This window comes from Rhinoraja longicauda, chromosome 10 (assembly GCF_053455715.1).
Source record: "Rhinoraja longicauda isolate Sanriku21f chromosome 10, sRhiLon1.1, whole genome shotgun sequence".
In the NCBI taxonomy this organism is placed as follows: domain Eukaryota; kingdom Metazoa; phylum Chordata; class Chondrichthyes; order Rajiformes; family Arhynchobatidae; genus Rhinoraja; species Rhinoraja longicauda.
The window spans coordinates 2,880,503-2,908,022 of record NC_135962.1 but is presented as its reverse complement, the minus strand read 5'-3'; the positions used below and the strand labels follow the sequence as shown (position 1 = coordinate 2,908,022).

Sequence of the window (27,520 nt, the reverse complement as noted above, 5' to 3'; positions counted from 1 at the left end):
CTTCATTCATAACCTTTTGGTTATTACATTGCTCTCCTGGCAGCTCCTTTGACCTTTCACCTTCTTCCCTTCTCCATTGGTCATCATACCTTCATTTGTTTAGTTTTCTGTACATCTTCCTCTAAATCATTGCCTTTCTAAACAAGGCAGTCTTTGAAACTCAATTATTTTACCAAACTTTTGATCTCCCTTCTTTCTGGACTTCCTTATGCCAATGTGTCTAATCAGGCCACTGCGCAGTGCTCTGTGATGTTATTAGAAATGCAGCTTATTTTCTGGGATGACATTCTCATTGAAAAAACCCCCTGAAAATAACACATTTGGATAGGTAGATGGATAGGAAAGGTTTAGAAGGCTATGGGTCAAACGCAGGCAGGTGTGAAACTTCTCTTCGGTAGATGGTACAGAACTCCCAACCTCAATGAAGTGCATCAACACTTGCATAACATTCTTTACCCAGTAATTCCAGGGCAGCACATTGATGCAGCGGCGAATGCTGCTGCTTCACAACTCCAGGCACCTATTGTAAATTATCCCTTATTGCCGAAGGGGCTTATGAGAGAATATTGCTGGGTTACAGGGAAATAGGACTGTCCTACTGAGAGGCCAGATGGACCCCAGAGTCATACTCAGTACATATCCAGGGTATGTATTCAATATAATTTCAATGTGTAAAATACCTTATTTGTGGAAAATGGATCAATTTTCATTTAAATCATCCAGTTTTCAGATAGCAATCTTAAAATATATTTAAAAATAATGAAAATAAAATTATGATCTGAAATCCCATAAATAAACATTCCTAAACTCAAACATTTATAATGCATTTTTAATGTTCTTATGGTTTTACTGCTATATTCATTCTTAAGTTTTCATTTATTCATAGTGTCGAGGACCATGGAATTCTACAACAAAATGTTACAGTTTACCCTCTGCAGAAAGAAAAAGTGATGGCTACTGAGAACAATTACAATTCAAGAGTATTCAATAACCATTCCTTTTCAAAAATTCTTGTAATGTTTTTTTAAAATGTTGCAAAAGACCATATTTAAGTCTTCCACTGGATTACAGGCTGACCATCAGGTTTGTGCCTTTTTTAACTTCAGTTTTTAATCAAGTGAAGCACGAGCCCAACGTTTATTCACTTGATGCCAGAAAATAACAAATATTTTTAGAATGAAAAAGCCATAAACAAAATGGCATTTGATATGTTAATCAAAAAAAGGCACTTTATTTTCAAACTGGTTACCATTTTAGTTAACAGATTCATCTAAATGTAGACATTTACTGATCAAAAGCTGAAGATATGGATTAATATTTGCAGTGTTATAAATGTTCCTTTTCTGAGAAATCTATGCCTACTCAACATGGAGCAAATTTGCACAATCATCAATCCTAAACCATTATCAGTTTGTCCATAAACTTTCACTTTATATATCATACAGTAACATTTACATTCTCACTTTTATAGAATTTATGACTGCAAAGACATTTTAATTATCTTGAGGCTAAATTACTACATGAATATCTACGTACAATGTTGCCTCAACCATTTTCTACCCCATTAAATACTATTTTTGTTTTGAAAAGTTGCAGTCTCATTAATGGACCAACTGGATTACCACACATGGGTGACTTTCACAAACTATGGCCATTTTATTTGTTTTACATCATACAGCACATTTATATGTTTTAATAACATTTAATTCCTTTTTGGAAATTGTTCAATAAATTTCTGTTTATCAAATGGAGGATATATTTTGTCTTTTTTCAAGGGGAAATAAGACAGTTTGCTCCATTTCTGTCATTTACTCCAGGCAATTAAATTGTGTAGATAACAGAACTATTGATGGATGCAAAGTGTGGAAGCAGACTTCCTGTGGAAGATTTGTTTCCCCTAATGTATGACAATTCCAAAATTAATTAATGATTTAAAAAAAAATAAAATTGTATTTTGTTCTTTATATTATGTAAACTGTTAATTGCATTTTCTAATTGGTATTCAGCCAAATCATGTTTAAAAAGTCATGCTGTTTTTGATGATGTGTAATGTTATAGTTTGTTAACTAATTATTCACAATAACCTTTGCTTTACACTTCATTTAACATGGGATTAGTGATGAGAAATAAGAATGTGTGGTGAAGATATTTTATGTCATTAAAGATGTGATTTTTAACCTTCAGGAACATTAAAGCTTATATCTGTTTTCAGTGATTCATCTTCCCAAACAGTTATTTGGACCCCACTGCTGGGCATGGTCCAAAAACAAAGTCATGTTGTCCTCCGGCAAAAAAATAATTTAACACTTTTAATGCACTAATACTGGGAAGTTTTCTTTACAAAGTTCAAATTACAGCTACTTGTACATTTTTTTTTAAATACACACCCACAAATTCAATTAGTTAATGCAAGGTGTAAGAAGAAACTGTAGATGCTAGTTTAAACCGAAGATATACACAAAAAGCTGGAGTAACTCAGCGGGACAGGCAGCATCTCTGGAGAGAAGGAATGGGTGATGTTTCTTCTTGGCAAAAGGAGAATGCAAAAGGCTGTTGGGTCTCGACCCGAAAAGTCACTCATTCCTTCTGTCCAGAGATGCTGCCTGTCCCGCTGAGTTACTCCAGCTTTTTGTGTCTATCTTGAGTGAATGCAAGGTAATGTGTTTAGCTTCCAGAAACATACACAAGAGAAACAGGGCAAGTCAATGAACAGGAGTAAATAGGACCTGTTCAGATTGAATATAATGGAGAAATACTACTATCATTATATAATCTTTGGTTAATTATAATCAAAAATCAATAAAATGAGTGGACCTAGTGATATTTCCATTTTGTATGTAAGCTGTGAGGAGAATGCAAAAGAATAAGTGTGTAACTGTATACCAGATAGAATATGTCAAAACACATGAACATCCATACTGTAAGAGGAATGTTGGTGTTCAAAGAAACTTGGTATTGTTATACATGACTCAAAGGTTTACTTGCAAGTACAAGTAGGAGAGCAAATATATGATGACTTAGTAGAAATCAATTATGTATGAAGAGACTTTACTTCAAAGGCAGTGATAAAATTCCATCTAGAAAAGTGCGTGGAATTTTAGAATTCTGTACCTCAACAGGCAGTGGATGATCACAACCTCCGCACCTACAAAGACCGAGATCAAAAGACTTTTGAAATCCAGAGATATGGAGAGAGAGTACTGTAGAAGAAGCAATCTAGGTAGAGGATGTGTTATGATCTTTATTCTTGCTCTTGTTTCATATGATGGTGAACTCTGCAACTTAAAACTTTACATTTTACCAGTTTTTCTAGAAACTAACGTTGTTACTTCAGAAACAGCAGACGATATCCAGATGAAGAAAACAAAAACACTCAGGATGCGACTGCCAATATCAGACACAATGCTGTGACTAACCAGCAAGTCCCTCTCAAACAGAACTTCAAGATAATCAGTGAGGAAGAATTTTCAGTGCAATCTGTGAATTATCTTAATTAAATCTCTGAATTTAAGGATGCACTTCCACTGATTACAGGTTTGAGGCAGTGCAAATTGACAAGACATTTGAAACACGTCACTTAAAATGGTCCAGAGATTGATCTTTTACAATTTAAGCTTGTAAGCAAGCCCACCATGAAAAACTATTAAGAACTAGGAGATACAAAGAACTGCAGATGCTAGTTAATACAAAAAAAAAGTTTTGGAGTAACTCAACAGGCAAGGCAGCATCTCTAGAGAACATGTAAAGGCAACACTTTGGGCCAAGACTGTTGGTAGTGGGGGAAGAAAGCTGGAAGACAGATGGGGTGGGGGGAACGGACAACACCTGGCAAGTGGTAGGTGGATAGAGGTGGGTGGGGTGATAGCAGATGATTGGACAAAGGCCAGAAATGAAAAAGCAAAAAGTCTAAGATAAGGATAGAAAAGGTGAGACTTATGAAGCCAGAGGACAGAAAACGTCTCCAAAGACGTACAGGTATGTAGGTTAATTGGCTGGGTAAATGTAAAAAATTGTCCCTAGTGGGTGTAGGAGTGTTAATGTACGGGGATCACTGGGCGGCACGGACTTGGAGGGCCGAAAAGGCCCGTTTCCGGCTGTATATATATGATATGATAATATAAGTGGTAGCGGACGGGGAGAAATCGATGCAAATAAAGTGGGACATAATGTTCAGGTTCGATCCAGACCTTAGGTGCTGTGTATGTGTAGTTTGCACATTCTCTCTGTAACCACATGGGTTTTCTCTGGTTTCTTCCAACATTCCAAAGACATGCAAGTTTGTAAGTTAATTGGCTTCTGTAAATTGCCCCTAATGTAGGATGTAAAACTGGGATAACATAGAACTAGTGTACAGGTGATTGCTGATCGATGTGGACTCAATGGACCGAGTAACCCGTTTCCATGCTATATCTCTAAACTAAACACTCTGGAGGCCCAAAATCAAAAGGTCAGTAAGAGAATGGGAAGGCGAGTTAAAATGATTAGCAACTGGGAGATACAACAGGCTTTGGTGGGTTGAGCGCGTGTTTGGTGAAATGTTCGCCTGGTCTACATGTGGTCTGGTGCATCTAGAGCAAGATGCAACTCTTCCAACTTCATCTACTACATTCAGTGTTCCTGATGTGGGCCTCCTTTACATAGGCGAGACCATGCAACCTGAAACGTCACTTATCCATGTTCTCTAGAGATGCTGCCTATCCGAGTTACTCCAGTGATTTGTAACCTATTAAGAACTAGGACCCGTATAAAAGAATAAAGGATCTGATACAATTCCCAGGTAAAGCTGGAATTGGAGCCACTGGTTGGAAGCAAGGTATGTTAAACGTTCAATAAAGCTATATCGTGTTCTGAAAAATATCCAAATAAGAAAAATTAAATTACAAAATGATCTGACTTCTGACACCAAACCTGATCTCTATCCTGTACCTGGCAAAAATAAAGTTACATTCCCAATATTGTTAGGCAGATGCTTCTCCAATTGGGAATAGGAATCCAGGTGAAAATAGCAGGATTGGCATGAGACAAGTTTGGGGTTTTCTATCTTTTCTTTCCTAAAATAAAACAGAAAATTTTGAAAATACTCTAGCACGTGCAGAAACAGATCATCAACCTGAAACATTCATATTTTCCTTTCCATCATGCTGCCTGGCCTACTGAGCATTTCCACTTTTTATTTCTAATATGTTGCATAATGCGTCTTTCGATTTTTTGCCTTGGTATTAAGAATTATCAAACTCTTACAGGTCTTTCTAACTAAACCCCAAAGTAAGCTACTTCCAGAAACATGCAAGGCGATACTGTGGTTCCTTCAAATGTAAATTGTGACGGTTCTGATTCTAGGTTAAGAAATTAAATTCACCCAGAAGTAGAATTTAAGAATTTATAAATATTGGGAATGTACTGGTTATTAAGATATAATTGAAGAAAAAGTCACCAATCTATGAGTGCATCATGATTATAAAGCAGATTTATGGAAATTGATCAGATGCAATTTACTAGACCAATGTTTACATTTCTAATTTATTGAAATAGTTTAAAAGAAAGCTTTCATAATTTATGATTCTGAGACAATAAAAATTAAGATGGTCAGACAACAATAATTGTGTGTGGTGGGGCAGAGGAAGCCTGAATAGCTTCAGATACCAGGCTCTGAATTGCTTTGATTCTTTTTAAAATACAAAAAAGTGAAATACTTGGAACTGAAATCAAAACCGTTTTATGGTGGACATGAAATTAAATCTCCCCAGTTCTACACTTATATATTTTATTTGGATAATGTCTAATAGTCCGTGTATCACTTGTTCTGGTGTTAAATGTGTGACAATCTACTTTCAAAAGGTTTAGGTTAGAAGTGGAAGTTTCAGTGTGTTCAATAGTTTCAAGTTCTAGTATAAGAACAAATGTTCAATATTTTAAGTTACTCTTGTGTGGATATGTTGAAACAAACAATTCAGCATGCCGCAAATAGACAAAAGCTGGTGGAACTTGCTGTTCTCGCCCTACACTCTAAATATCAGTTTTTATTTTTCTATCTTTTGATATAGATTAAATTGGACATTGGCGGCTCATACTTCATTTGCGCTTGATTGCATCTTACAGAATTTGCTTCACATTTCTACTTAAGCACAAATAGATTTTACTAACTGGCCATATGTTAATGTACACCATTATAAAAAGAATAACTGGTAGCATTTAATTTCAATATGTAGACACCCACATTCTACATTAATTGTTGATCTCCAAGTCATTCCAAGACCTATTGGGAAATTTACTGAAATAAAACTGCATCTGGATCACATGAAAAGAGATTTAGTTGTTATTTTTCCCAGCTGTTATCCATGCAAAGTGCGTGAAGAGCTAAGTTATCAGAGAGATGATGCAGAAGAAGTTTACAGATTTTTTAAAAATACTCTGTTTTTAAGTTATGTAGATCTTCAGTACATTGTCCTAATTTAGCTATCATTTTTGTCAGTTTTAGTTACAGGGACTAGCCGTAGTCATATACAGATTAATCATGCAAATTGAAAGAAAAAGAATTAGATCTGGATGAATTCTATTGTCAATGTACTGCCATTTTGACCAAGATCAGCTTTTGCTTTAAAAAAAACCAAATCCTTCAGTTGCTTGCAGCCATTTTGATTAGAAGAAATTGAAGGCAAGAGCGCAAAAAAAGTTTTATCTTGTAAATAGGCAGATGACTTAAGTTCACATTTCTTGTGAACATATTGCCAGTTTGTAGACTTTATACTTGTGCATTCGGAGTCTCAAGCCTAATTTGCCTTACTCCAACAGGTGATGCAAGTCGTGACCACAGAGATACAGGACTGTTCAAGAATGGTTGACGCTATATGCTCTTTAAAGCAGATGACGCAGGTTAATATCCAACTTTGATTTCTTAACATATCAACATCCATTGACAAACATCTTTCCCAAGACTCAATGCAATTAGACATGTGTATTCAAAAAGTATTTTATATATTTACTACTATCTCAGTAGCTGCTTGAACAAACCATTTTGGCACCAGTAAAGGGCAAACCTTTCTTAGAGCAAGAAACACTTTGAGCAGAACACTCAAATGAAAGGCATTTGTTCTCACTGTTCTGTGATTTCATATAAACCAGTCCTCATTTAGTTCCGATTAGCCAAATAGAAAACTTCCCATTGACTTGTATACCTGAAAATGTATTTGACACCGTAACACAACTGTAACCCACTCTACAAACTGGCCACGAGTCAAAGGAGAAATCAAACCTCATGATATGCTGAAAATGTGGCACCTGTAGTGATGGAGGTCAGTTTTGTACACTAGCATGGCAGCTAAAGGGATGACAAGACAACAATAGATTTACTCAGAATGTAATCTTTGTTATGCATTCAAACACTCCAAGTACATACCAATGTCATTTTCAAGAGCTATTTGGACTATCTCATGGGTTTCCCCAATATGCATAGCCAATATTTTGTGAAGAGAGTATTAAATTGCCAGTCGTTTGATCTCTGTTAATTCATTCTCCTGAAAGGTCTGTGCTCATAGGAGGAAATAAGAAAAGTCCAGAGAATAGAAGACATCCTGGAATTGAAGAAAGCACATAGGAAAATATGCATAATTATGAATTGAAGACACGAAAGATGACATGCAAAATGAAGAATGAATTAATTCCTTCCATTTTGACCCAGGAAAACATGATGCCGATGCCTACAGAATTCAGTGTTAAGAATAATATCACTGGGTGATATGAAACATGTCTGACAACCTTCAGCTGTTCATTAATCCCGCTGTCAACAGTTAGCATAAAGAAAAATGCTTTGCACACTACATCTCCAGAATCTTAATTTTGTGGACTGTTCTTACCCGTAATATTTTCTGCCCAGTTATACTGACCTCTTCTACCTTTGTTGGCTCGATATGAAGCCCCTCCTATTACATTTATGCACATAAGAGGTTCAAAACTAGAGAGAACCGATCACAAAATATATTATAAAGCAATTTTTCTTCCCTTTAGGTTCCAAATAACACCTATTTTGAAGAACGTACAAGGATGAGAGAATTCAAGAGTAAGTAATCAAATACAAAGGCATTAATGATTAGTAAGTAGTTAAATTCCAGAATTTGCATTTTATGCAAGCTATTTAAATTAGTTAAACATTGTCTCGCGAAGCCCAATAACCAAAACATATCTGACGTGAGAATCACAAGCATAGCACTCTAACATTTTCTCAAACAAAAGTATACCAAGAATAGAAAAGAACCAACTTTGCAAGATAAATCAAAGAAACTCAAACCACATTTGGTGTAAGCAATTACCTTTTGAAGGTGCAGAATTTGTTGGTCTTGGCTGTAAAGAACTGTTATAACAGTTGCTTCCATGCAAGGTTCAAGTGAATTTATAAAAAGTAGATTATAAAGTATTTATTTCAAAGTGTCTTCTATAGTTTCAGATATTTAAACAAACATTACAATAAATGTGATATTTTGAAACATTATTTCTGCAATCTAAATTTAAATGGTTACGTTTAACAGCAAAGCAAGGGAAACAATTATTTTTCGATCCCTTTGTTTTGCCGGCTTAATTTTAATGGACCAGGTATTTGGAAGATGCCTACTCTGTTGTTCAGCCACACTCACATCCAATCAGAAGTTCAAACCCATATAACATCTAATTATTAGACAGAGGACAATGCATCTTCCATTTTAAAATACTGATCAGTAATTTCAGTTTACAATGGTGAAAATATGACAATATAAATATAATCTATACTATAATTATAATGCGTAAGCACCAAATCTAGAAAATCATACTGGATGCATATTTTTTTATATTCAGCAAACGTACACAAAGTCCCAAACTAAATTTAATTCTAATTCTCAGTGCAGACTTTAAAATACATATTAAAAGACCCAAGTAAAAATAAAAATGAATCAAGAAGTACGCAAGGTATTTATTCAAGCTTTGCCTGTACTTTTACATTCTTCCAAGAAATAAGCATCGGTATGTACAGCAAATTTATAATGATGCAACATAACCGAACCAAGAGCAATTCCTAATTAGACTATGACAAATGTAAAACGTTTGGCACATCCTAAATTATTTTACATTGATGAAGGTCTGTCATGATCCAGCAATTCTAACCGTCAAAGAAAATACATTATCCAATCCCTCAATATAGCTATTATAAATTGGAATTTAGTAGGTCCCCGTGCTAGTTTTTGAACCTTGGTGATGCATCAACCACAGAAGTACAAAGCTCAGAAATTTAAAATACTCACTGATAGAGAACTCTACAGATAAGCTTAATTTCCTTTTTAAATACAAAAATTTCTGCTGTACCAAACAATTCAACAAATTAATTACAGCCAAATGTACTTTTTTTTACAACCAAAAATGAACAGAAGAACTATATTCAAGATTATGTGTATATTTTCTGAATTAGAAACTACTTTCATTAAAACAAAACTTCAACTCGAGTAATTGATCATTGCTCCAGGACATAAACAATATTTATACATATGGTACATTGTTGGTTTAATTTGAAACAATATTAAAATAAATGTTTAATACAGGAAAACATTATTTTGTCCACAACACACCTGATCTGGGAGTTTTTGCACATCCCATGAGTATCTCTCTACTTGCATTAAACTATTAAGTGCAACTTTATTTTAATATAAATCTATGATTGCAACATCCATCTCCTGAATCACAAATTCAAGCCAGAAAGTAATGACTCGATTCACTGAGTGCATTCCAAGCCGCCTTCCAACCAATTTCAATTTAATAATAAAAAGCAAAAAAATCAGTGCAAAGGTGAGATACAAATTCAGAGTTGATGTACTGCAAATAGAATAGCTTTGTTTTAATATATATTCACTTTACATTTAATTAAACTACATCAACTCTGGTTGGGGGGGGGGAGGGAAGAAAATCGAAAGTTAAGATTTAAGAAATATTTTTTGGTTTATTTTTAAAACTGCTATCACCAAGGGAATAGGTCCTTGGCCTTAGCAGTTGTCTGTGTTAGTGGAATAGATAAGCCCATGTCAACAGTTTGCAGTCAACATTGTTCCCCAGTGTTAGCTCTACACAATTCACAGCAGAATCCTGAACAAAAACACTACTTTAATTAAAGTTGAAAAGCGCTGTGGCTGAAGACCAGCTCCTGGCTCCAATGTCATTACTCCTCATCCTGTAGCGAAGGTTTGCAAGCGGTAGTGCCACAGCTATACTACAGTCCCACTCGGCGAATTGGCTTGGTTTTGGGATGACAAGCCCTGTAAACATAGCATTTCATATTGTTATACCGTTGACACTTACACCAAACATTCATTAATTTCTCTCACCTACTAAGGTGTTTCAAGTCTTCTGATGAGGCATAATGGTACTGTATAGGTCAAATTGGAACTTTTTAACCCAATTGGGAATCTGGTGAATAAAGCTTTTGAAAATGTGAACTTGAAAATGCAAATGAAAATAGATCAACTAATTCATCAAGTCTAATACCAGTACTAAAATATTTGCATTGAAATTACTATTATATTTCAGTATTCCAATTGGTTCCATTTGATAATCAATGACAATTACTGTACACTTAACCACCAAATCATTTGAACATTTTACACCAGGGTAACCATATTCGAATACATGTAATGTAGTTTGGACTACCAATGCATTGCTCATCCTAAGCATACAAAAATCATTCAAAGTTTATTATTCCCAAATATCATACAAAATAAATTGTTTTGATGACATTTTCTTACACAAATTGGTGTTGAATGGCAAACTATCTGGAGCCAAATTTAAAAAGTCACTTTCCTTTGCAAACTGCAGTTTTGCTGAAATTTACTCATTTATGGCAGCAGAATCAAGTCGATAGAAAGATAAAATTCAGCCCATTCATTCATAGAACTAGTGATAATTCTTCTCCTGGATACATAAACGTGCATCCAAGCCACTAGAAGTCTTAGGCTTTCTCCTCCTTTGGAAATTAATGCCAATTTATTTATGCCAACTCATCACGGGATGCAGACAATGGGAATGTTTCAGATCAGTTTACTTTACGATGTTGAGATAAATTGTAACGATTGAGTTATATTAGAACCAAGTTCAACGAGTAAAGAATCCACATGATCAAAACATATACCAGCGATGTTCGGTTAGTATGATATTGCTGGATGTCAACCGGAGGAAGATACAAGTGAAACTTTCTTTGAATCGTTTAGAAGGCAAAGCTCAAGTATTTTCAGGTATAGGTCCTTGCCAGGTTGTGAAGGCCAATTTATGGAAAGCCCATATATATCAACAAAGGTTTTGCAGAACGGCGTGAAGAATCGCCGGCTGCTGCAGGTATCTTCTGCCCTGTGGGAATTCTGCTGCCAGGTTGGGATCACAGTATATTTTCTACCTTCACCTAGCAGGAATTAAACAATCCAGTCCTTATACCGCAGAGCGCAGGCATTAAATAAGTATGGATAATAGTTTTCCTGCAACAACAATGTGATTGCATCTTGCAGAGAAATCTGGCCAAGTTAAAGGCCCCTGTTAAACTACACATTGCCCTTGGTGGCCTTATGATTTTATTTAAATGCATTACTGTGTTGCTGCATTTTTGAGATACAAACTGTTTGGGTTATGAACAGCTTTCAGGAACAGAACCCCATTGTAACCAGGGCAGCACATATATGGCTCATAATCTGCATTGGTTAAGCTGTTCCTCATGAGCTTCAGTGGTTAGCGATTCTTGATATGCAAGATTAAATTCAAAATTGTAAACTGAAATTGCAAATGTGGTTCAGAGTGCAAATCTTAACCTCAGCTGACATTTATTTATAGAATTTTCATATACAGCGAATAAAACAATTGGGTATTTATTTAATCAGGGCCAATCAACAAGTGTACCATGATCAGAGCAATAAATACAGGAGTTGAATGACTTTTGTCATTTCCACAATTTTTGAGCAACATTTTTTGTTCACTCATTAGCAATCTAATTTAATTGACATGTTTCCTATAGACTGTAGTTCAAATAGTGAATAGGTGTTATACTCTAGGCCACAAAATTGTCCATAGTTTAGTTTAAATGTTCTAATCTCCACATTCCCAAAATCCAGTGCTTCTGTCATAACTATGCGCATGTGGAAGTAGGATGAACTCAACTGTAGAGTGTGGAGGCTAAATGTGTGTAAAGCATTGAATTGATACTAGTCTTCAAATAGGGCGGTGCACTGGCACTGCAGAAGGAGGTGTATTGAAAATAAGCAAATAAAAGCAGTGAAGGGATAAACCAAATTTATCCCTTCCAGCCAGCATAACATTAGTGGGCAAATCCTTCTTTAAAAAAACCAAAAGTGACATCATGTCTTACTAACTTAAGTAAACTTTGATGTATTAAGGAATGTCAATGAATGGAGAGCATTTGCCTTAATTTATATGCATTTTAAAAAATGCTTGAAAAGATTCAATATGCCAGATTGATTGAGAAAGTAAAATCCCACAGTGAAGTGGCATGATGGATTAAACGGCAGAAAGGGTAGCAGAGGATGGGAATTCTTGCAAATGGAAGTAGGTGTGCGGTCATGTTGTGCAAGGCTCAGAGTAGGCCACTTACTTATGGTACACTAGTGACTGGATCCAAGTAGACAGGTCACAAAGTTAGTCAGTATCAGGAAAGTGCAATAGTTTACAGGAAGATACTAGTTAGGAATGCACAAATCTGCCTGATGAAACCCAATCCAGAAAAGTATGCGGTAATGCATTTGGAAGGGTCAAACAATAAGGAAATAAAAAAGTACAGTAAAAGAGGATATTAAGTCTAGAGATGAACAGAAGCATCACAACAAGTATACCACAAATTTTAGAAAATGGCATGGGAAGATAAGGTGTGAGGTACCAGCCTTTATTGGCCAAGGCACAAGACAAAGTTGGAATCATCCCACACATGTTTAAAATGTGTTATAGGGTGAACCAAAGTGTAGAAGTACAAGGACACTGCCACAGCTGTATAGTTACCACAGGTTCTAGATCAGCATTGGTTTCTTTAGAACAAAGGAAAATAAAGTAAAGTTTAATATAAAATTGTGACAGGCCGTGATAGAGCATATCATAACAACTTATTCCTCTTAACTGGGAGGCTGAAATTTGAGTCAAATTGGTAGATCTGGTAGCATCTCTGGATAAGGAAAGAGTTAACATTTCAGATCGAAGATAGACACAAAAAGCTGGAGTAACTCAGTGGGGCAGGCAGCATCTCTGGAGAGAAGGAATGGGTGACGTTTCGGGTGGAGACCCTTCTTCAGGGTCTCAACCTGAAATGTCACCCATTCCTTCTCTCCTGAGATGTTGAGTTACTCCAGCTTTTTGTGTCTATCTTCGGTTCAAACCAGCATCTGCAGTTCCTTACACATTTTAACATTTCAGATCAATGGCCTGTCATTTTCTATTTTTTCCTTCTTACAGAACTCTGGCTTTTCAATTAAGTTAATGGTGGTAGGATTAAAGGGGAGTGTGTGGTTTGGGTCTCTGGAACTCACTCGCTGAAAAGGCGTTAGTGGGAGAACCGTCATCAAATTTAAAGTGCCTGCCATTTCACCCACAGAGCAATGGACCAAGAAATGGAAGTGGGATTTTTTTATAAAGTTCATTTCTAGCATTCTTGTACACTGTAATTTTTTATGATTTTACAAGACTAAAAATGTGCAAGGCTAAAACCATGACTGGAATCATAGAGTCAGAGTACAAAAGCTGGCCACATCTAATGAAAGTGAACATTAAAACAAGCCCACTGCTCAGATTTAAGCTATTGAATACTCTTTAGAAACTGGATGCATGCACATATTTAAATAATGTTAGTGTTTCATAGCATTAAAGCAGATGATTCATTCATAGTTCATAATGCAAGCAAAGTGTGACAAAATAGTCAAAATTCAAAAACAAGGAGAAACGTTAAAACTTCTTTTAGTTACTCACCCTTCATACTGTATTAACCACACTTTGTTCTGCACAATGATGGAATTTTTCAACTCAATTAATATATATTTCTTAATCTGGGTGGAATATAATAATCGGGTCGTGGTTTGAATTGAGGAAAATTCAGCAGGCCAACATTGCAACAATTCAGTATTGCATGTTGAATCTCAGTAACAAACAACATTTGAAAGCAGATCACAGGCTGCTCTGGTACATTTATTTTAAAGTTACACGGAATGCAGTTGACAAGACTTCCGTTTGTCAGTGTGTAAAAGTAAATTATAGCTTTTCTCAACCACTAAGTAGATCATTGTCTTCGGGAAAAAACAATATCAGACCATCTTATTGAAACACATTTTGCTATGAGTACAAATGCCAAGAGATGAAATGTGAAGCCCACTCAGAACCTGTGGAGGCCAAGTCATTGGGTATTTTTAAAGCAGAGATTGGCAGGTTCTTGATTAGAAAGGGTGTCGAAGATTATGGGGAGGAGGAGGAAAATGGGGTTGAGAGAGAGAGTTAGATCAGCCATGATAGAATGGCAGAGTAGACTTGACAGGCCGAATGGCCTAATTCTGCCCTACGACTTATGAATGCTAAACCCCAAGCTAAATTTATGATAGTGGTCAGCCACTGTAAGAATATGAAGTAAACAGTTAAATAAAAAGCTTTTACATTAAATGAATTAATTTGTAAACAAAAGAAAAATGATCCCTGGCCAATTTCCCACAAATATCAAAATTATATAAGCCATAAAGTGCTCTTAATTGAGTATTTTAAAAGCAGTCTACATCCAGCATTAAGAAGCAAGGCTATTGCCTGGCAAAACCATCTGGTGCCGCAAAGTGTTTTATATGACAAGAAATAATTGAGGTGGAGAAGTATTAAGAGTATGGACTTAATGGGCGGCACGGTAGCGCAGCGGTAGAGTTGCTGCTTTACAGCGAATGCAGCGCCGGAGACTCAGGTTCGATCCTGACTACGGGTGCTGCACTGTAAGGAGTTTGTACGTTCTCCCCGTGACCTGCGTGGGTTTTCTCCGAGATCTTCGGTTTCCTCCCACACTCCAAAGACGTACAGGTATGTAGGTTAATTGGCTGGGTAAATGTAAAAATTGTCCCTAGTGGGTGTAGGATGGTGTTAATGTACGGGGATCGCTGGGCGGCACGGACTTGGTGGGCCGAAAAGGCCTGTTTCCGGCTGTATATATATGATATGATATGATACAATTGTCCTAAATATTGAAGAGATCAATAATTAGGTCAAAGGAGTGTAGAACTATATTGAATGATACAAATTTGAATGTACACTTGTACTCATTTTCTCAACATTCGGTTTACAATATCCCAGCAGCATAAGCTCTAAGAAAATGTTATTTTTGGCTTATAGAGCATTTGCCTTTCTGTAACTGTAATAGAAAGACCAACATGCACCTTGGGATGTTCATAACATTTACCGCTGCTATATTAAAAATGAACACTAATTTTGTCATCAGTTGACTAGTCACAACTTTCATTATTCCAAAGCAGCCACCAATGAAACTGTGGCTTCATCTGCAATCACCTGCACTCTTTATGATTAGTTTACTTGAAGCTTCCTTGAAAGATGTTTGGACAATAATAATTTGCTAAAACTGACAATATCTATGACATAAGCAGAGGTCATACTTATGGAATGGATGAAATCACACAGTAGCAATAATTAAGGGTCACAGATGTTTATGAATGACTGGACGGTTGGACTTAGAGTTATAGAGCACCAACACAAGCTCTTCTGACCAACTCACCTATGCCCACTAAGATGCCAACCCGTTAATCACATTTTCCTGCTTTGCCCCGAATCTCTCAAATTTTTCCTACCCCTGTACTTGTCCAAATGTCTTTTAGTTTTACTGATTAAGAATTAATGATGCCATTACATTCTCAGAGAAAAGCAAATGTGAAAAATCCAAAGGCTTCCATGGATGCACTAAACCATTATTAAAATGGGATCTCAGTGCGCGCCTTCCTACTGAAATGCGATGCATATGCAAAATTGCTGCACTAGTATGTGCAGAAAACAAATTCATCACCGTCTTTAGATTTAGATTTTTAGATTTAGAGATACAGCGCAGAAACAGGCCCTTTGGCCCACCGGGTCCGCGCCGACCAGCGATCACCGCTCACTAACACTAGTCCTACACCCACTAGGGACAATTTTTTTAAACATTTACCCAGCCAATTAACCTACATACCTGTACGTCTTTGGAGTGTGGGAGGAAATCGAAGATCTCGGAGAAAACTCACGCAGGTCACGGGGAGAACGTACAAACTCCGCACAGATGACGCCCGTAGTCAGGATCGAACCCGAGTCTCCAGCGCTGCATTCCCTGTAAGGCAGCAACTCTACCGCTGCGCCACCGTGCTGCCCGTTAAAACTGTATTTACACTGAATTTGACATGATAAATATTAGTCACTGCTAACAATCTGATTTTAAATGTTGGAAGTGTTTAAATTATAACTTTTTTGAATACTTTTTCTGTCTTCTGTCAATCCATTCTCTTTCTCTAATTTTTTGTGTTTAATTTCCCATCAAATGCACCCATTCTACTAATCCTTTCTGACCTTGGGCTGTTTATTTCACAATCCTTCAATCTGACATGCTGGAGATGTGGAGTTATACACTTCACTCATCCAGGCTGTAACTGGCCCATGCTTCCATTTACGACCAATTCTGGCAAAATTCGTATCCCATAAATAATGAAGCTACAAGGTTGGACTTCTGTACTGAGACAAGTGATGGTCTTCCTGACAACCCAGCTCTTTACCCCTTTACTCCACAAACCTGAATTACCAGGTACAAAGTCAAAATTCTGATTCTAAACTTATCCAGAAGTATTCATCTCTAATGACAATAAAGTTGGACATCATCCAAGAGAGCCTGCCTGATGGTACAGTGTCAACCAATGTAAATATTCATTTCTTCCATTCTGACTCTGGTTCAACAGCACCTCACAGATCACCTATAAATATGAAAGCAATGTACATATACAACTACCAGCAACTCCCAAGTCACAAGCCATATGCACTGGCATGTCAAAACTCTTGAGCTCCCGTACTGATCAAGACTACGCCCGTACTTTAACCACAGAGACTGCAGCGTTCACAATCATGGTTCACTACCAACATCTCAAGGGCAATTGAAGTATACAATAAAATGCTAGAACACTCGTGCTCCTTTAAAAAAAAAGAAAATCTTTTCAGGAAACTGGTGCAGAATGATAAACACTTATTTGGTTAGCTTTTCAAGAAAATAGTTTATGGCAAAATGAGATCATAGAATATTAACAGCACAAAGTATAGACATTTATATAGCACTCTTCAAAATCTTGGTATTTAGTTCCTTAGTACATCTTAGAGTATTTTGTTTGTCTGGAAAACAGTCTGTTTATGGACAAGCAGCCATGCAATCATGACCTCAATGCATATGATGTTGATTGTGATACTAGTATTGGCCAGAACAACAGGGATAATTCCATTGGGCGTCTTCAAAACAGTACCACAGGATCTTTTGAATCCACATGGAAAACATAACATGGACATTGGTTTAACATCTGTTTCACATTAAGACAGCATGGGATATCTTCATACCGTCGATTATTGTGGGACATGAAGCCATAACCTTCCAGTTTAAGTGAGATTGCTACCCACCAAATAATTGCTGACACACGTTATCCTAAAATCCGCATCTTACTATGTAATTCCAATGAGTTCATAAAATCCAAGTTGCCAATTAATTTTGAAATTGGATTAAATATTTAATGACATGGACTCCAGAAAACAACTTGTATTTTGGATAATGCACCATCTATAGTTTGTTCAACTCAGCGCCTCTTTAATCAAGCAACCCACTAAGAAATGTTAATCTAGATCAGTTGTGACAGCAGGTTCCCGAATCCCGAGGCTGTGCAATGAAAACTAGAAGAAAAATTTGGAATCTTTTCAGAAATTCATTTACAAATTTAGAAGCTGTCGTTTTATACAACAGAGAAGTTGGTTGGTTGCCTGGACATTTTCCCATTAAATCAAACATTATGCAAAGTAAACAGTGATTCGATGTAAATGATGCTCATCAAAAGGAAACAAAATTTTCAGTACAAAAGTTAATTTAAATAAAAATTACTGGTAAAATTATTTTAAAACTAAACATTTAAAAAAAATAGTTTTATCAACGAATAATTAATATATCTGATACTTCTCCACAACTCCCCTTTACTGGATTAGAAAATGCTTGCATGAAATTTACAGATTGGAGACTCCATACTCACCTGCAGTAACGATTGAATTCAGTTAAGTATTAAAGTAATTAATTGCTTCCAAAGATCAAACAAATTCAATGGGATATTATTTTTAACTAACAAGTGAAGATTTAAGATTTTTTTAAATCTTAACTGTATAAGCTTTCCCAGTTTTCCCAAAGTAATCTTTGCATTTCACACAAACTTACTAAATTTGCCCAAATTTGAAGATCTGTGATTGTTAGCATGCTTCCAACATAATGAAAGCTGAAGTGGTACAGTCAGCATTTTATTAGTCGGGAAAGAGAAATCTGATATATATTTTTTTAACAGTTCACTGTGCAGTTTTGCTGTACTGATACAAGATTCCAAACAATGCATTAAAAAAAACATGCACAAGACCACAATGTTAATGACTACCGAACTTGTAACCCTTGATTCAATAAATTTTCACTTTCAGATGTTATAACAGTTATTCTAAACCTTGTTACCACAGTCAGAAGAACTGAAACAACAACATTTATGTACAAGATATATCTATTTAATTCACACCAGCAGTATTCACTGGCCCTTATCCGACCCAAATTAGAAATATTTACACCTCACCAAATTCCACTCAAAATTGTGGACTGTTCTGGTACGCAGCAGATCATTGAAACATGCACAACTTTTTACAGAGATGTACAATTAGTTAATACAGGACATTATAAATATACCCATGTTTAAAGACAAAAATATTATACACATTATTCCATTTAAAAGCACTTAACCTTTATTTTAAAAATGAAGCTTTTCACATATTCACACACACAAAATTGATGTGTGATTGCAAGGTGAAGTATCCCCATAAGCCTAACCCAAAAGGAAGGGGTGGAGGGGAAAGAGGAAAGGAAATCAATGGTATGTAGTAAATTAAAAAACCATATTAATGTTAATAAGAATAAAAGATGGCCCAATGTTTTTTGAAGATTATGTTTTCATTACCCCTGTACAATCTGGAACTGTTCCAGGTCTGATTGATGAAAAACTCACAATTTTTCACTTTGCAATTTAAAATATTAACTTATCGCATTCATCATTTATTAGCTAATGTCACATAACTGATTTTTGTCCGGCAATATCAAGCATTGCTTTAAAAAAAGTTACTACAGAATAATTTTCTTGAGCAATTAATATTAATTTTGGACTTGATAGTGCCTGTGAAAAGGAATCCATTAATGTCAAAAAAGTCACTTTTGAAAATGATAAATTTGCTCTAAAAGAGGAAGAGATTTTTTATTTATATATATTATAAAACTTAGGTCTAAGAGCTCAGACTTACCACTTTACCAGGCCTTGCCCATGTGCAAATAAATCCTTCCTGACAGGCAGTGACTATACAGTCTTCAAGAAATATTAAAACAGTCAGTCTTTCATGTGCTATCTTTTTACAGATAAGAGGCTCTAACAAGGGTACATCATCCATTCTAGGGCAGAGAGTAGTTCCCAGAGTCTTGGCCGAGTCTACTTTAGTTTTGGTGACTAGGTTTAGTTTGTCACTGCTCTTGCTGGAGATGTGGCTCATGCTGTGATTCCGTTTATGATCCTTCTCATGGTGCCTTTCCTTGCGGTCATGTAGTGATAAAGTTGCAAATTTACTGACTCCTGAAGCAATTGCACCATCCATGACACTGCTTTTGTTACTGGCATTCGTAACAGCAGAGTGCGGTAGGCTATTTGATCGAGGAAGAGGAGGAGGTAAGGAGTTGCTGGGTGTTGTCGTGATGCTGCTGTTGCCATTGCTTCCAGTACTGGTTGTAACATTTCCAGCTGATGGACTTGTGGCATTCATCACATTTGTGTGTGTCCGAGCACGTGAGAGGGGTTGATGAGGGAACAGGATGTCTTCCGTTAGATCCCATAAACACAGCTGTGTGTCTTGGCCCACAGAGCCAAACCTATAAGTGACACTCACGGGGCGACTGTCTGTAGAATTCCTTTTGGACAACCTAGATTGTGTACTATTTGCTCGATCTCTGCCAAAGTGTATTTGGTCTTGGAAATCCTCGTCACTTCCACTGAACTCCATAGGGTCATTTTCTTCTACGCTAGTGGTATACGGGTCGAATGCAACAACACTGACCCACGATTTGTGTCCATGTCCCCTGGCTATTACACGACAATCAATAAAAGACCACACAGTCACCAGATCATCTTCTCCACCTGTTACAATATATTTTCCATCTGGACTCCAACACACACAAAGCAGTCCTCCAAAGTAACTTTTCATTGTGCCATGCAATTCAACCGAATCAAAGTTAAATACACGAAGAAATCCATCCTGACTCACACAAGCAAGGTACTTTCCATCAGGAGAGAATGCAAATTCATTTAGGGCCCCCTCACCAACTGTCCATTTGAGCAAAGGGTTTCTTGTAGATTTGCTTTTGCAAGTGTGAACTGTGTAATTGTCTCCTTGTTTCAGTGGCTGATAATGCGGTGCAGTGGTCCCACAGGAGTGTTCCACATTATACAAGTACATACTGCCGCTGGAATGTGATACTAAGAAGAGGCTTTCCGAGCCAGGCACCCATTTTACACAAGTAACACGTGACTTGTCTATTAACCTCTGAGGAAAAAAGACAAACCAATTAATAGTTTTGCAATGCTGTATCTTCAAAACCGCATTGAAGCAAAGATAAAATAGATCATAAATCTGAAGTTATTCAATTTCCTCCACAAACTTCTTTTAAAGTGCTTTTAATACATAAGAGCCAATTTTAAAACACTGACTGCTATATATTTTGATAATTAGAACAATGAACAACTAATTAATAAATGTTGCATAAAAGGACATATACATGTCAATTAATTAAAAATAAATAGAAGCACATGTATCGTAGCTTAAAATCTCAGATGTACACAGGATTTATTTAATACATTTAACAATTCACATTGAGAATAATAGCCAGAAAAACAACTGTCAGGACTTGATATGTAACCAAGTCTTTCATCTCTTAATCTCTCCCAAGAAATAGTCTTCAGGATCCCATTGGTCAGAATTATTCAAACATTTTATCATAGCTTGATCTTTGTGTCCAATTAAAATTGTTGCTTGTCTGGAATGATCTCTTTCCCAAGAATAAACGATTTCAATTCCTTCAATGTCTCCTTGCCTTTATGTTTTAAGTGTTAATCGAACTGCCCTTTCCTGCCTGCCCTTCAGTGTTTGAGGAATGGTGCCAACTTTCAGAATATTCCTGCATGTGAATGCCAAGGTCTTGCTCACACACGTCGTGAGATTTATGCTGGTTATTTTTAATGTTGATTAGGCCAAGAAGCAGTTCTGCTCCCACTCTAACTTCTGCTTCCAGTCTCACAAAATATATGCACATTGAAACTTAATTTCCTGCCCATTAACTCATTTAAAAAATAAAGACCTAGATAGGTTTGAACTCTGCCATTTGCCTAATGTTTGTATAATCTGCCTCTGACAGGATGTCAGTTGCAAACTATTAGCTTTGTTTGAAATTATTTGTATACACAACAATGAAGCCTGCCAGTGTCATTTTACCACAATGTGTTTCCTGCTTCAACAGCCATTGGATTTCTTTATTTAAATAGGATTTTATTCACTTTATGTTACCATACCGTGCAGATGGTGTAGCATTTTTTCAGTAGCTCATCTGAAGAATTCCTTTGAGGAATGTTAATTTTTTCCCCACAGAACAATACATTAAAAAAAAACTTTTGCAAGTGTCGTAGAAATCCTTCTTAAAATTGGGTTTGAGGTATGTTAGCTGCTTTACAATCCCAAGTTACCACTCATGTCCAATAACTTCTAAAGAAGCACCACCAATGCAAAACCCTCACTGGCCACTGAGCACCCTTTTCATGAACTGCATCTCCATCGTTTAATTTATGGAGCCACCAATTGATTATTTTGGTATCTTTTTCCTCCGATATGATGGGATTTGTCACTGTTTTGCAAACATAAAGGAATTAATGGGTGACGTTTCGGGTCGAGTCCCTTCTTCAGACTGAGTCTGAAAGATCTCTACCTGAAACATAACCCATTCCTTCTCTCCAGAGATGCTGCCTGTCTCACTGAGTTACTCCAGCATTTTGTGTCTATCTTCGGCGTAAACCAGCATCTGCAATTCCTTCCTACACAAAGGAATTAATGTCGTAATGAGACACAAGTAGCAGAATGGATAACAAGCTGACTAAAAAACAGAAGCAAAGTACGAATTAAAGAGTTTGAAATTTGAAATATTAAACTCGCATAACCCTTTGGACATACCATATTTAAAGTGTTGTGACCACATGCAAAAGGGACAGAATTTAGCCAGTATCCAGATGTTCTACTCCATCCCATCCTCCTTTCCCAATGCCTGTACCAACTTGGCTCAGGCACATGGATCCTATGGATCCTATGGCCCTGGGACTCCCAACCCAAAGTTAAACGACAAGGCTAGGAGAGGCATCAACCAGCATATCGCTGATGTTCGAAACACCCTGACTGCCCTCAACCTGAAGCGCAACTGGGGGCAGAACTTCATGTTCCTGAAAGCTTAACCAATTTAAAACATATTGATTAAAAAAAAAAGCACACCCAATCTTTTGCATTCTAACCTCCAGGTCAGCAATTCTCATGTGAATTAATGGGAATTATTTTCCTTTGCCAGGTGAAGTAGAACTATAGAGGCAGAGGGCAGGGCAATGCTGTGAACTTCCAATAAGATTGGGCTCTGCTGCTGGGCACTGATCTCCGTCACTCATTTCTATCTGGCATAGGGGCTGGACTGCCCAGGTGCAGGAGCTGCTTACCTTCCAGCAGCTGAATAGCAGCCAAATCAACTGCTTCATTTTGGAACATAGAAGGGCTGGAGGTGGTGCAGAAATGATTTACTTGAATGAAACCATAACCGAGAATTGAAACGGCTGGCCTTTCCCCAGAATAGACTGAAGGTTGATCCAATGGGGACCTTTAAGATTACAAATGCATTTGGAGGTAATACAAGAGAGGCAAAACCTAGGAACGTGCACAAATAAAGATACTAATAAGCTCATTAGAGAGTTCAGGGGAAAAATATTTCCAAGTAGTGGCCAGAATGGGGAATTTGCTTCCAACAGGTATAGTTTGGCAAACGACTCAGACTGGAGGTTCCCAAAATAAATGTTTAATATAGTTGGCGGTCATTTGATTTTGTTTAACACTTTAGAATGATTGCGTGATGAAAATATTTCCTTTATAAGTGATTGCTGAAACAAATCTCCTTGATAAATTTATGTGATGGTGCCATTTGCATGAACCAGGCAGGAACTTTAAGATTTTCACAAAGGCAAAGTTTAGTATTGAAAATATGAAGTCGACGATGCAGTCAGTGACACGGACTATACTCTTTGCCATTAAATGTTTCGTAAATGTTACACTGTTGCCTGGATCTGACTGAGATTTTGGGATAGACACAAAAAGCATTAGATAGTGTACCAAGCTTTAAATTATTACTTAGTAAATTCTCTGCTACAAAACAATTAATTTGGTGTCATTGTAATTTCGCTAGGAATTCAGAGATTTGAAGTAAAAATAAACATGCATTTTATTTTCTATCCAATTGTTACCTAATGTTATCTTTTAAAAGTAAAATAATTAGCTCCGGATTGCTGCGAGGGTCACACCTGTTGCCCAGGAAGCACAAATCTGGAGAGTACAGATATAACATTGCTCCTGTACTAGAGGGCAGTTCGAATCCCTCGCACTCACAAACCAAAGAATCAATGACAGCTCAATGGAAAGGAATAGAAGGGAAGGCAATGGCTAACGCTGGCCCACGCTGGCCCTTGAGCATGTTGCCACAGATTCATTTCTGGGGGCGGCAAACAAGAGAAGACAGCAGCTGCATCACCTCCAACAGGCCAGGTGTCAGAGGGCAGCCCAGCTCCCCACATCTCCACGCCGAGCTGCCATGCTGCTTGCCCCAATCAGCCATCACTTGCCACAGGTGCATCTCCCTACAAAACCATGGGGCAATTCATTGCAGATGGAGCAGCAGATATTTCCCCAGGTCATCAGCACAGCACCACTGTTAGTAACACATACAATGCTTTCATTATCCCTCAGTGTCAATTGTGTTAGTGATTGTTCCTGAGATTCAGTGTAGTGCTATTGGTTGCTCAGTTAGTTTTTTTATATCATTACCTTACCTTTACTTGAGCACAAATTGAGACATGATATCACCTGTAGTTTAACCTTGTGCTTCATTTCCAGTCTTCAACTGTTTAGCATGTCTATTTCTACTCATTTGTGCATGCATCTTCATCATGTACTGCATATTACATTATGAAAAAATGTTTATTTAAAACTTTCACGTTCATGCCCAGAATTATTGTTAACCTTGTTTACTTCAGCCAAATCTTTTTTTCCTATACTCATTGCAATATATTACTGAACACAATCTATTTTCGCAACTAACTTCTTCTAAATATGTTTTTCTAAAGGTTCTACACTCTCGTTTCAATCTTATTTCTAACCTTAAACTTTCACCATACTGAGATCTCTGCTGCAAAAGATGATTTGACTTTCCTTTTATTTGATTTGGTCATCTGAGGCACGCATCTATGAAGACTTGCTTACCATGTGATGCTTATTCCTCCTCCACCCAATGAAAATAGCCTACTCTCGGCGTGGTAATTCTTGCTCAAGTAAAGTTACGCCTCCATTTTTATCAGATTTTTGATTTTCCGTTTTAAGGCCAATTGGTCATTAATTAATGAATTAGAAACATAGAAAATAGGTACAGGAGGCGGCCATTTGGCCCTTCGAGCCAGCACCCCCATTCATTGTGATCATGGCTGATCATCCAGAATCAGTAACCCATGCCTGCCTTCTCCCCATATCCCCTGATTCAGCTAACCCCTGGAGATCTATCTAACTCTCTTTTAAATTCATCCAGTGAATTGGCCTCTACTGCCTGTGGCAGAGAATTCCACAAATTCACAACTCTGAGTGAAAAAGTATTTTCTCACCTCAGTTTTAAATGGCCTCCCATTTATTCTTGTGTTTTTTCATATTCACTACCTTAATCATATTTACTAAAAACCATTCAGCAATGGAATTATTCCCCACCCACACACACCAAACTACACACCACAACCTTGAAATTCACCACACAAATGTTTCATCCAAGCTATTAAACCATCACCAGATCTCACAAAAGGATCAGGAAGATATTTAATGGGTGTGCTTTCTCACAAGAAAAGTATATGATGACTCAGGAATATTAGGAAAGACTCGGCATTCATTTTCTAATGTCAAATAATGCAAAGTTGGTTTTATCAAAAGCCAGCAATAAAAGATTCAAGATCTTTGAATGCTACCTCAAAAAAAAAATCATAAAGCACATACTGGAGCCATAATGATTTTAAAGACACAGACGGCTGTGGAGGCCAAGTCTTTGGGTATTTTTAAAGTAGAGATTGACAAATAGTAAGGGTGTTATGAGGAGAAGGCAGGAGAATGGGGTTAAGAGGGAAATGTAGATCATCTATGATCGAATGGTGGAGTAGACTTGATGGGCTGGATAGGCTAATTTCTGCACCTATGATATACAAATTTAAAGAACATCCCAATCCAAGAAACTAAAAGAAACTGTACATGTGTTCAAAGTGCTAATGATTTTTTTTTTCTTTTCTCAAGGTAATTGGATTTCAGAAAAGATGCAGTGATGCTTTAGCTGTGAAAATAAAATGGGTCAAATTGCACCTTGGTATCTGACCTCAAGGAAGATAATTGGTTTCGGAAGAGGTAGACTGCTAATTTCCCAGATTAATTTATTATAACCGGGCACACTAGTCAATTCTTTGCCACAAGAAATAGTTAAAATGTAATCCATAAAACAGGTATGAGAAGACATTGTTGAATAGAAAAGGTGCTTTTTACATACCAAACAGCAAGATGCTACTTATGAGGAGGGGCAAGAGGCAACATATGATAAAATGTTCACCCACCAAGCGAATGAAAATGTCATGGTGTGAATTATGCACGCTTGTACTTTAATTTGGATATATTATTACCACCATGCTACATCACTGCCCGGTACAACAATTCCGATGCACAGGAATGCACGAGGCGGTAGAGAGTGGTGGACTCATCCAGGTCCAACTTGGACACTGCCTTATCCACCATCGAAAGCATCTACATGACACGCTGATTCAAGGTGGCATTAGGTTCATCATCGAGGAACCTAAGCATTCGGTCTCACTGCTAATATTGGGCAGGAGGGACAGAAACCTGGTCCCACACCACCTGGTTCAGGAATGGCTACTTTTCTATAGCTAATAGGGTCTTTAACTGACCTGCACAAACCTAACCTGACCTGGCAACAGACCATTAGGAACCACCTCTTGCACTACCATGGACTTGTTTTCTAATTGTATATTTTTGCAGTATATTGTTTTTGCAGTCTTTTCCTTTTCACTATCTTGTACAATGTGTAATTTATGTATAATTTCTTCAGTGTGTTATTCGAGCCTAATGTTGCTGCTGTGACCAAGATCTCCATTGTATCTTTACCTCATCATATTTGTGCATCTGACAATGAATTCAACTTGACCATTGATAGCTTATCAAATGTTCTCATGTTTAGTTTAGTTTAGTTTAGAGATACAGCGCGGAAATAGGCCCTTCGGCCCACTGGGTCCGCGCCGACCAGCGATCCCCGCATATTAACACGATCCTACACACACTAGGGACAATTTTTACATTTACCAAGCCAATTAACCTATAAAGCTGTACGTCTTTGGAGTGTGGGAGGAAAACGAAGATTTCAGAGAAAACCCACGGGGAAAACGTACAAACTCCGTACAGACAGCACCCATAGTCGGGATCGAACCCTGATCTCTGGCGCTGCATTCGCTGTAAGGCAGCAACTCTACCGCTGCGCCCTTAGCAGAATTGTAGCAGAATTTATGTTCACTGATTTTGACAACCAATAAATCCCAACTTTTTTCTCTTTTCTTGATATTAAACAACTTTAAGTTTCATGAACCAATGCACATATTTAATATTACTTCAAATTTCAGCCAAATTTAAGAATTTGAATGCAAATTTAAGTTAAATTATACATGCTGTAAAGGGGGGAAAGTATTTTATAACTGGCCTATTAAGCAAGAATGCCGGAAGATATCAAAATGATCCTTGACCTAGCAGTCATTAACTAAAAGAAGGTACACATAAAATGCTGGAGTAACTCAGCAGGACAGGTAGCATCTCTGGAGAGAAGGAATGGGTGGCATTTCGG

At 37.1% G+C, this 27,520-nt stretch overlaps 2 protein-coding genes across 8 annotated transcripts in view; one reads left to right on the top strand and one right to left on the bottom strand.

Annotated features, from left to right (window-relative positions):
- Window positions 1-6,873, top strand: part of mok (MOK protein kinase) — a 73,357-nt gene extending 66,484 nt beyond the window's left edge. For 4 of the 6 annotated variants that reach the window (XM_078406047.1, XM_078406046.1, XM_078406043.1 and 1 more), the window contains one exon: window positions 887-1,010. Coding sequence is in view for 1 of the 6 variants with exons in the window: in XM_078406045.1 (XP_078262171.1) it covers window positions 887-961 (75 nt within the window). In the remaining 5 variants the exon portion in view is untranslated. Of the gene's footprint in view, window positions 1-886; window positions 2,132-6,792 lie in introns of those variants that run through there. The other 2 variants (XM_078406044.1, XM_078406045.1) reach the window with 2 other exon arrangements.
- Window positions 6,874-8,944: 2,071 nt separating this feature from the next.
- Window positions 8,945-27,520, bottom strand: part of wdr20a (WD repeat domain 20a) — a 46,361-nt gene continuing 27,785 nt past the window's right edge. The window contains exons 3-4 of one of the 2 annotated variants that reach the window (XM_078406041.1): window positions 19,561-20,847; window positions 8,945-10,271 (exon numbers count right to left, since the gene is read on the bottom strand). In XM_078406041.1, the coding sequence (XP_078262167.1) occupies window positions 10,221-10,271; window positions 19,561-20,847 (1,338 nt within the window). In that variant the 3' untranslated portion in view covers window positions 8,945-10,220. The remainder of the gene's footprint in view (window positions 10,272-19,560; window positions 20,848-27,520) is intronic. The other variant, XM_078406042.1, reaches the window with a different exon arrangement.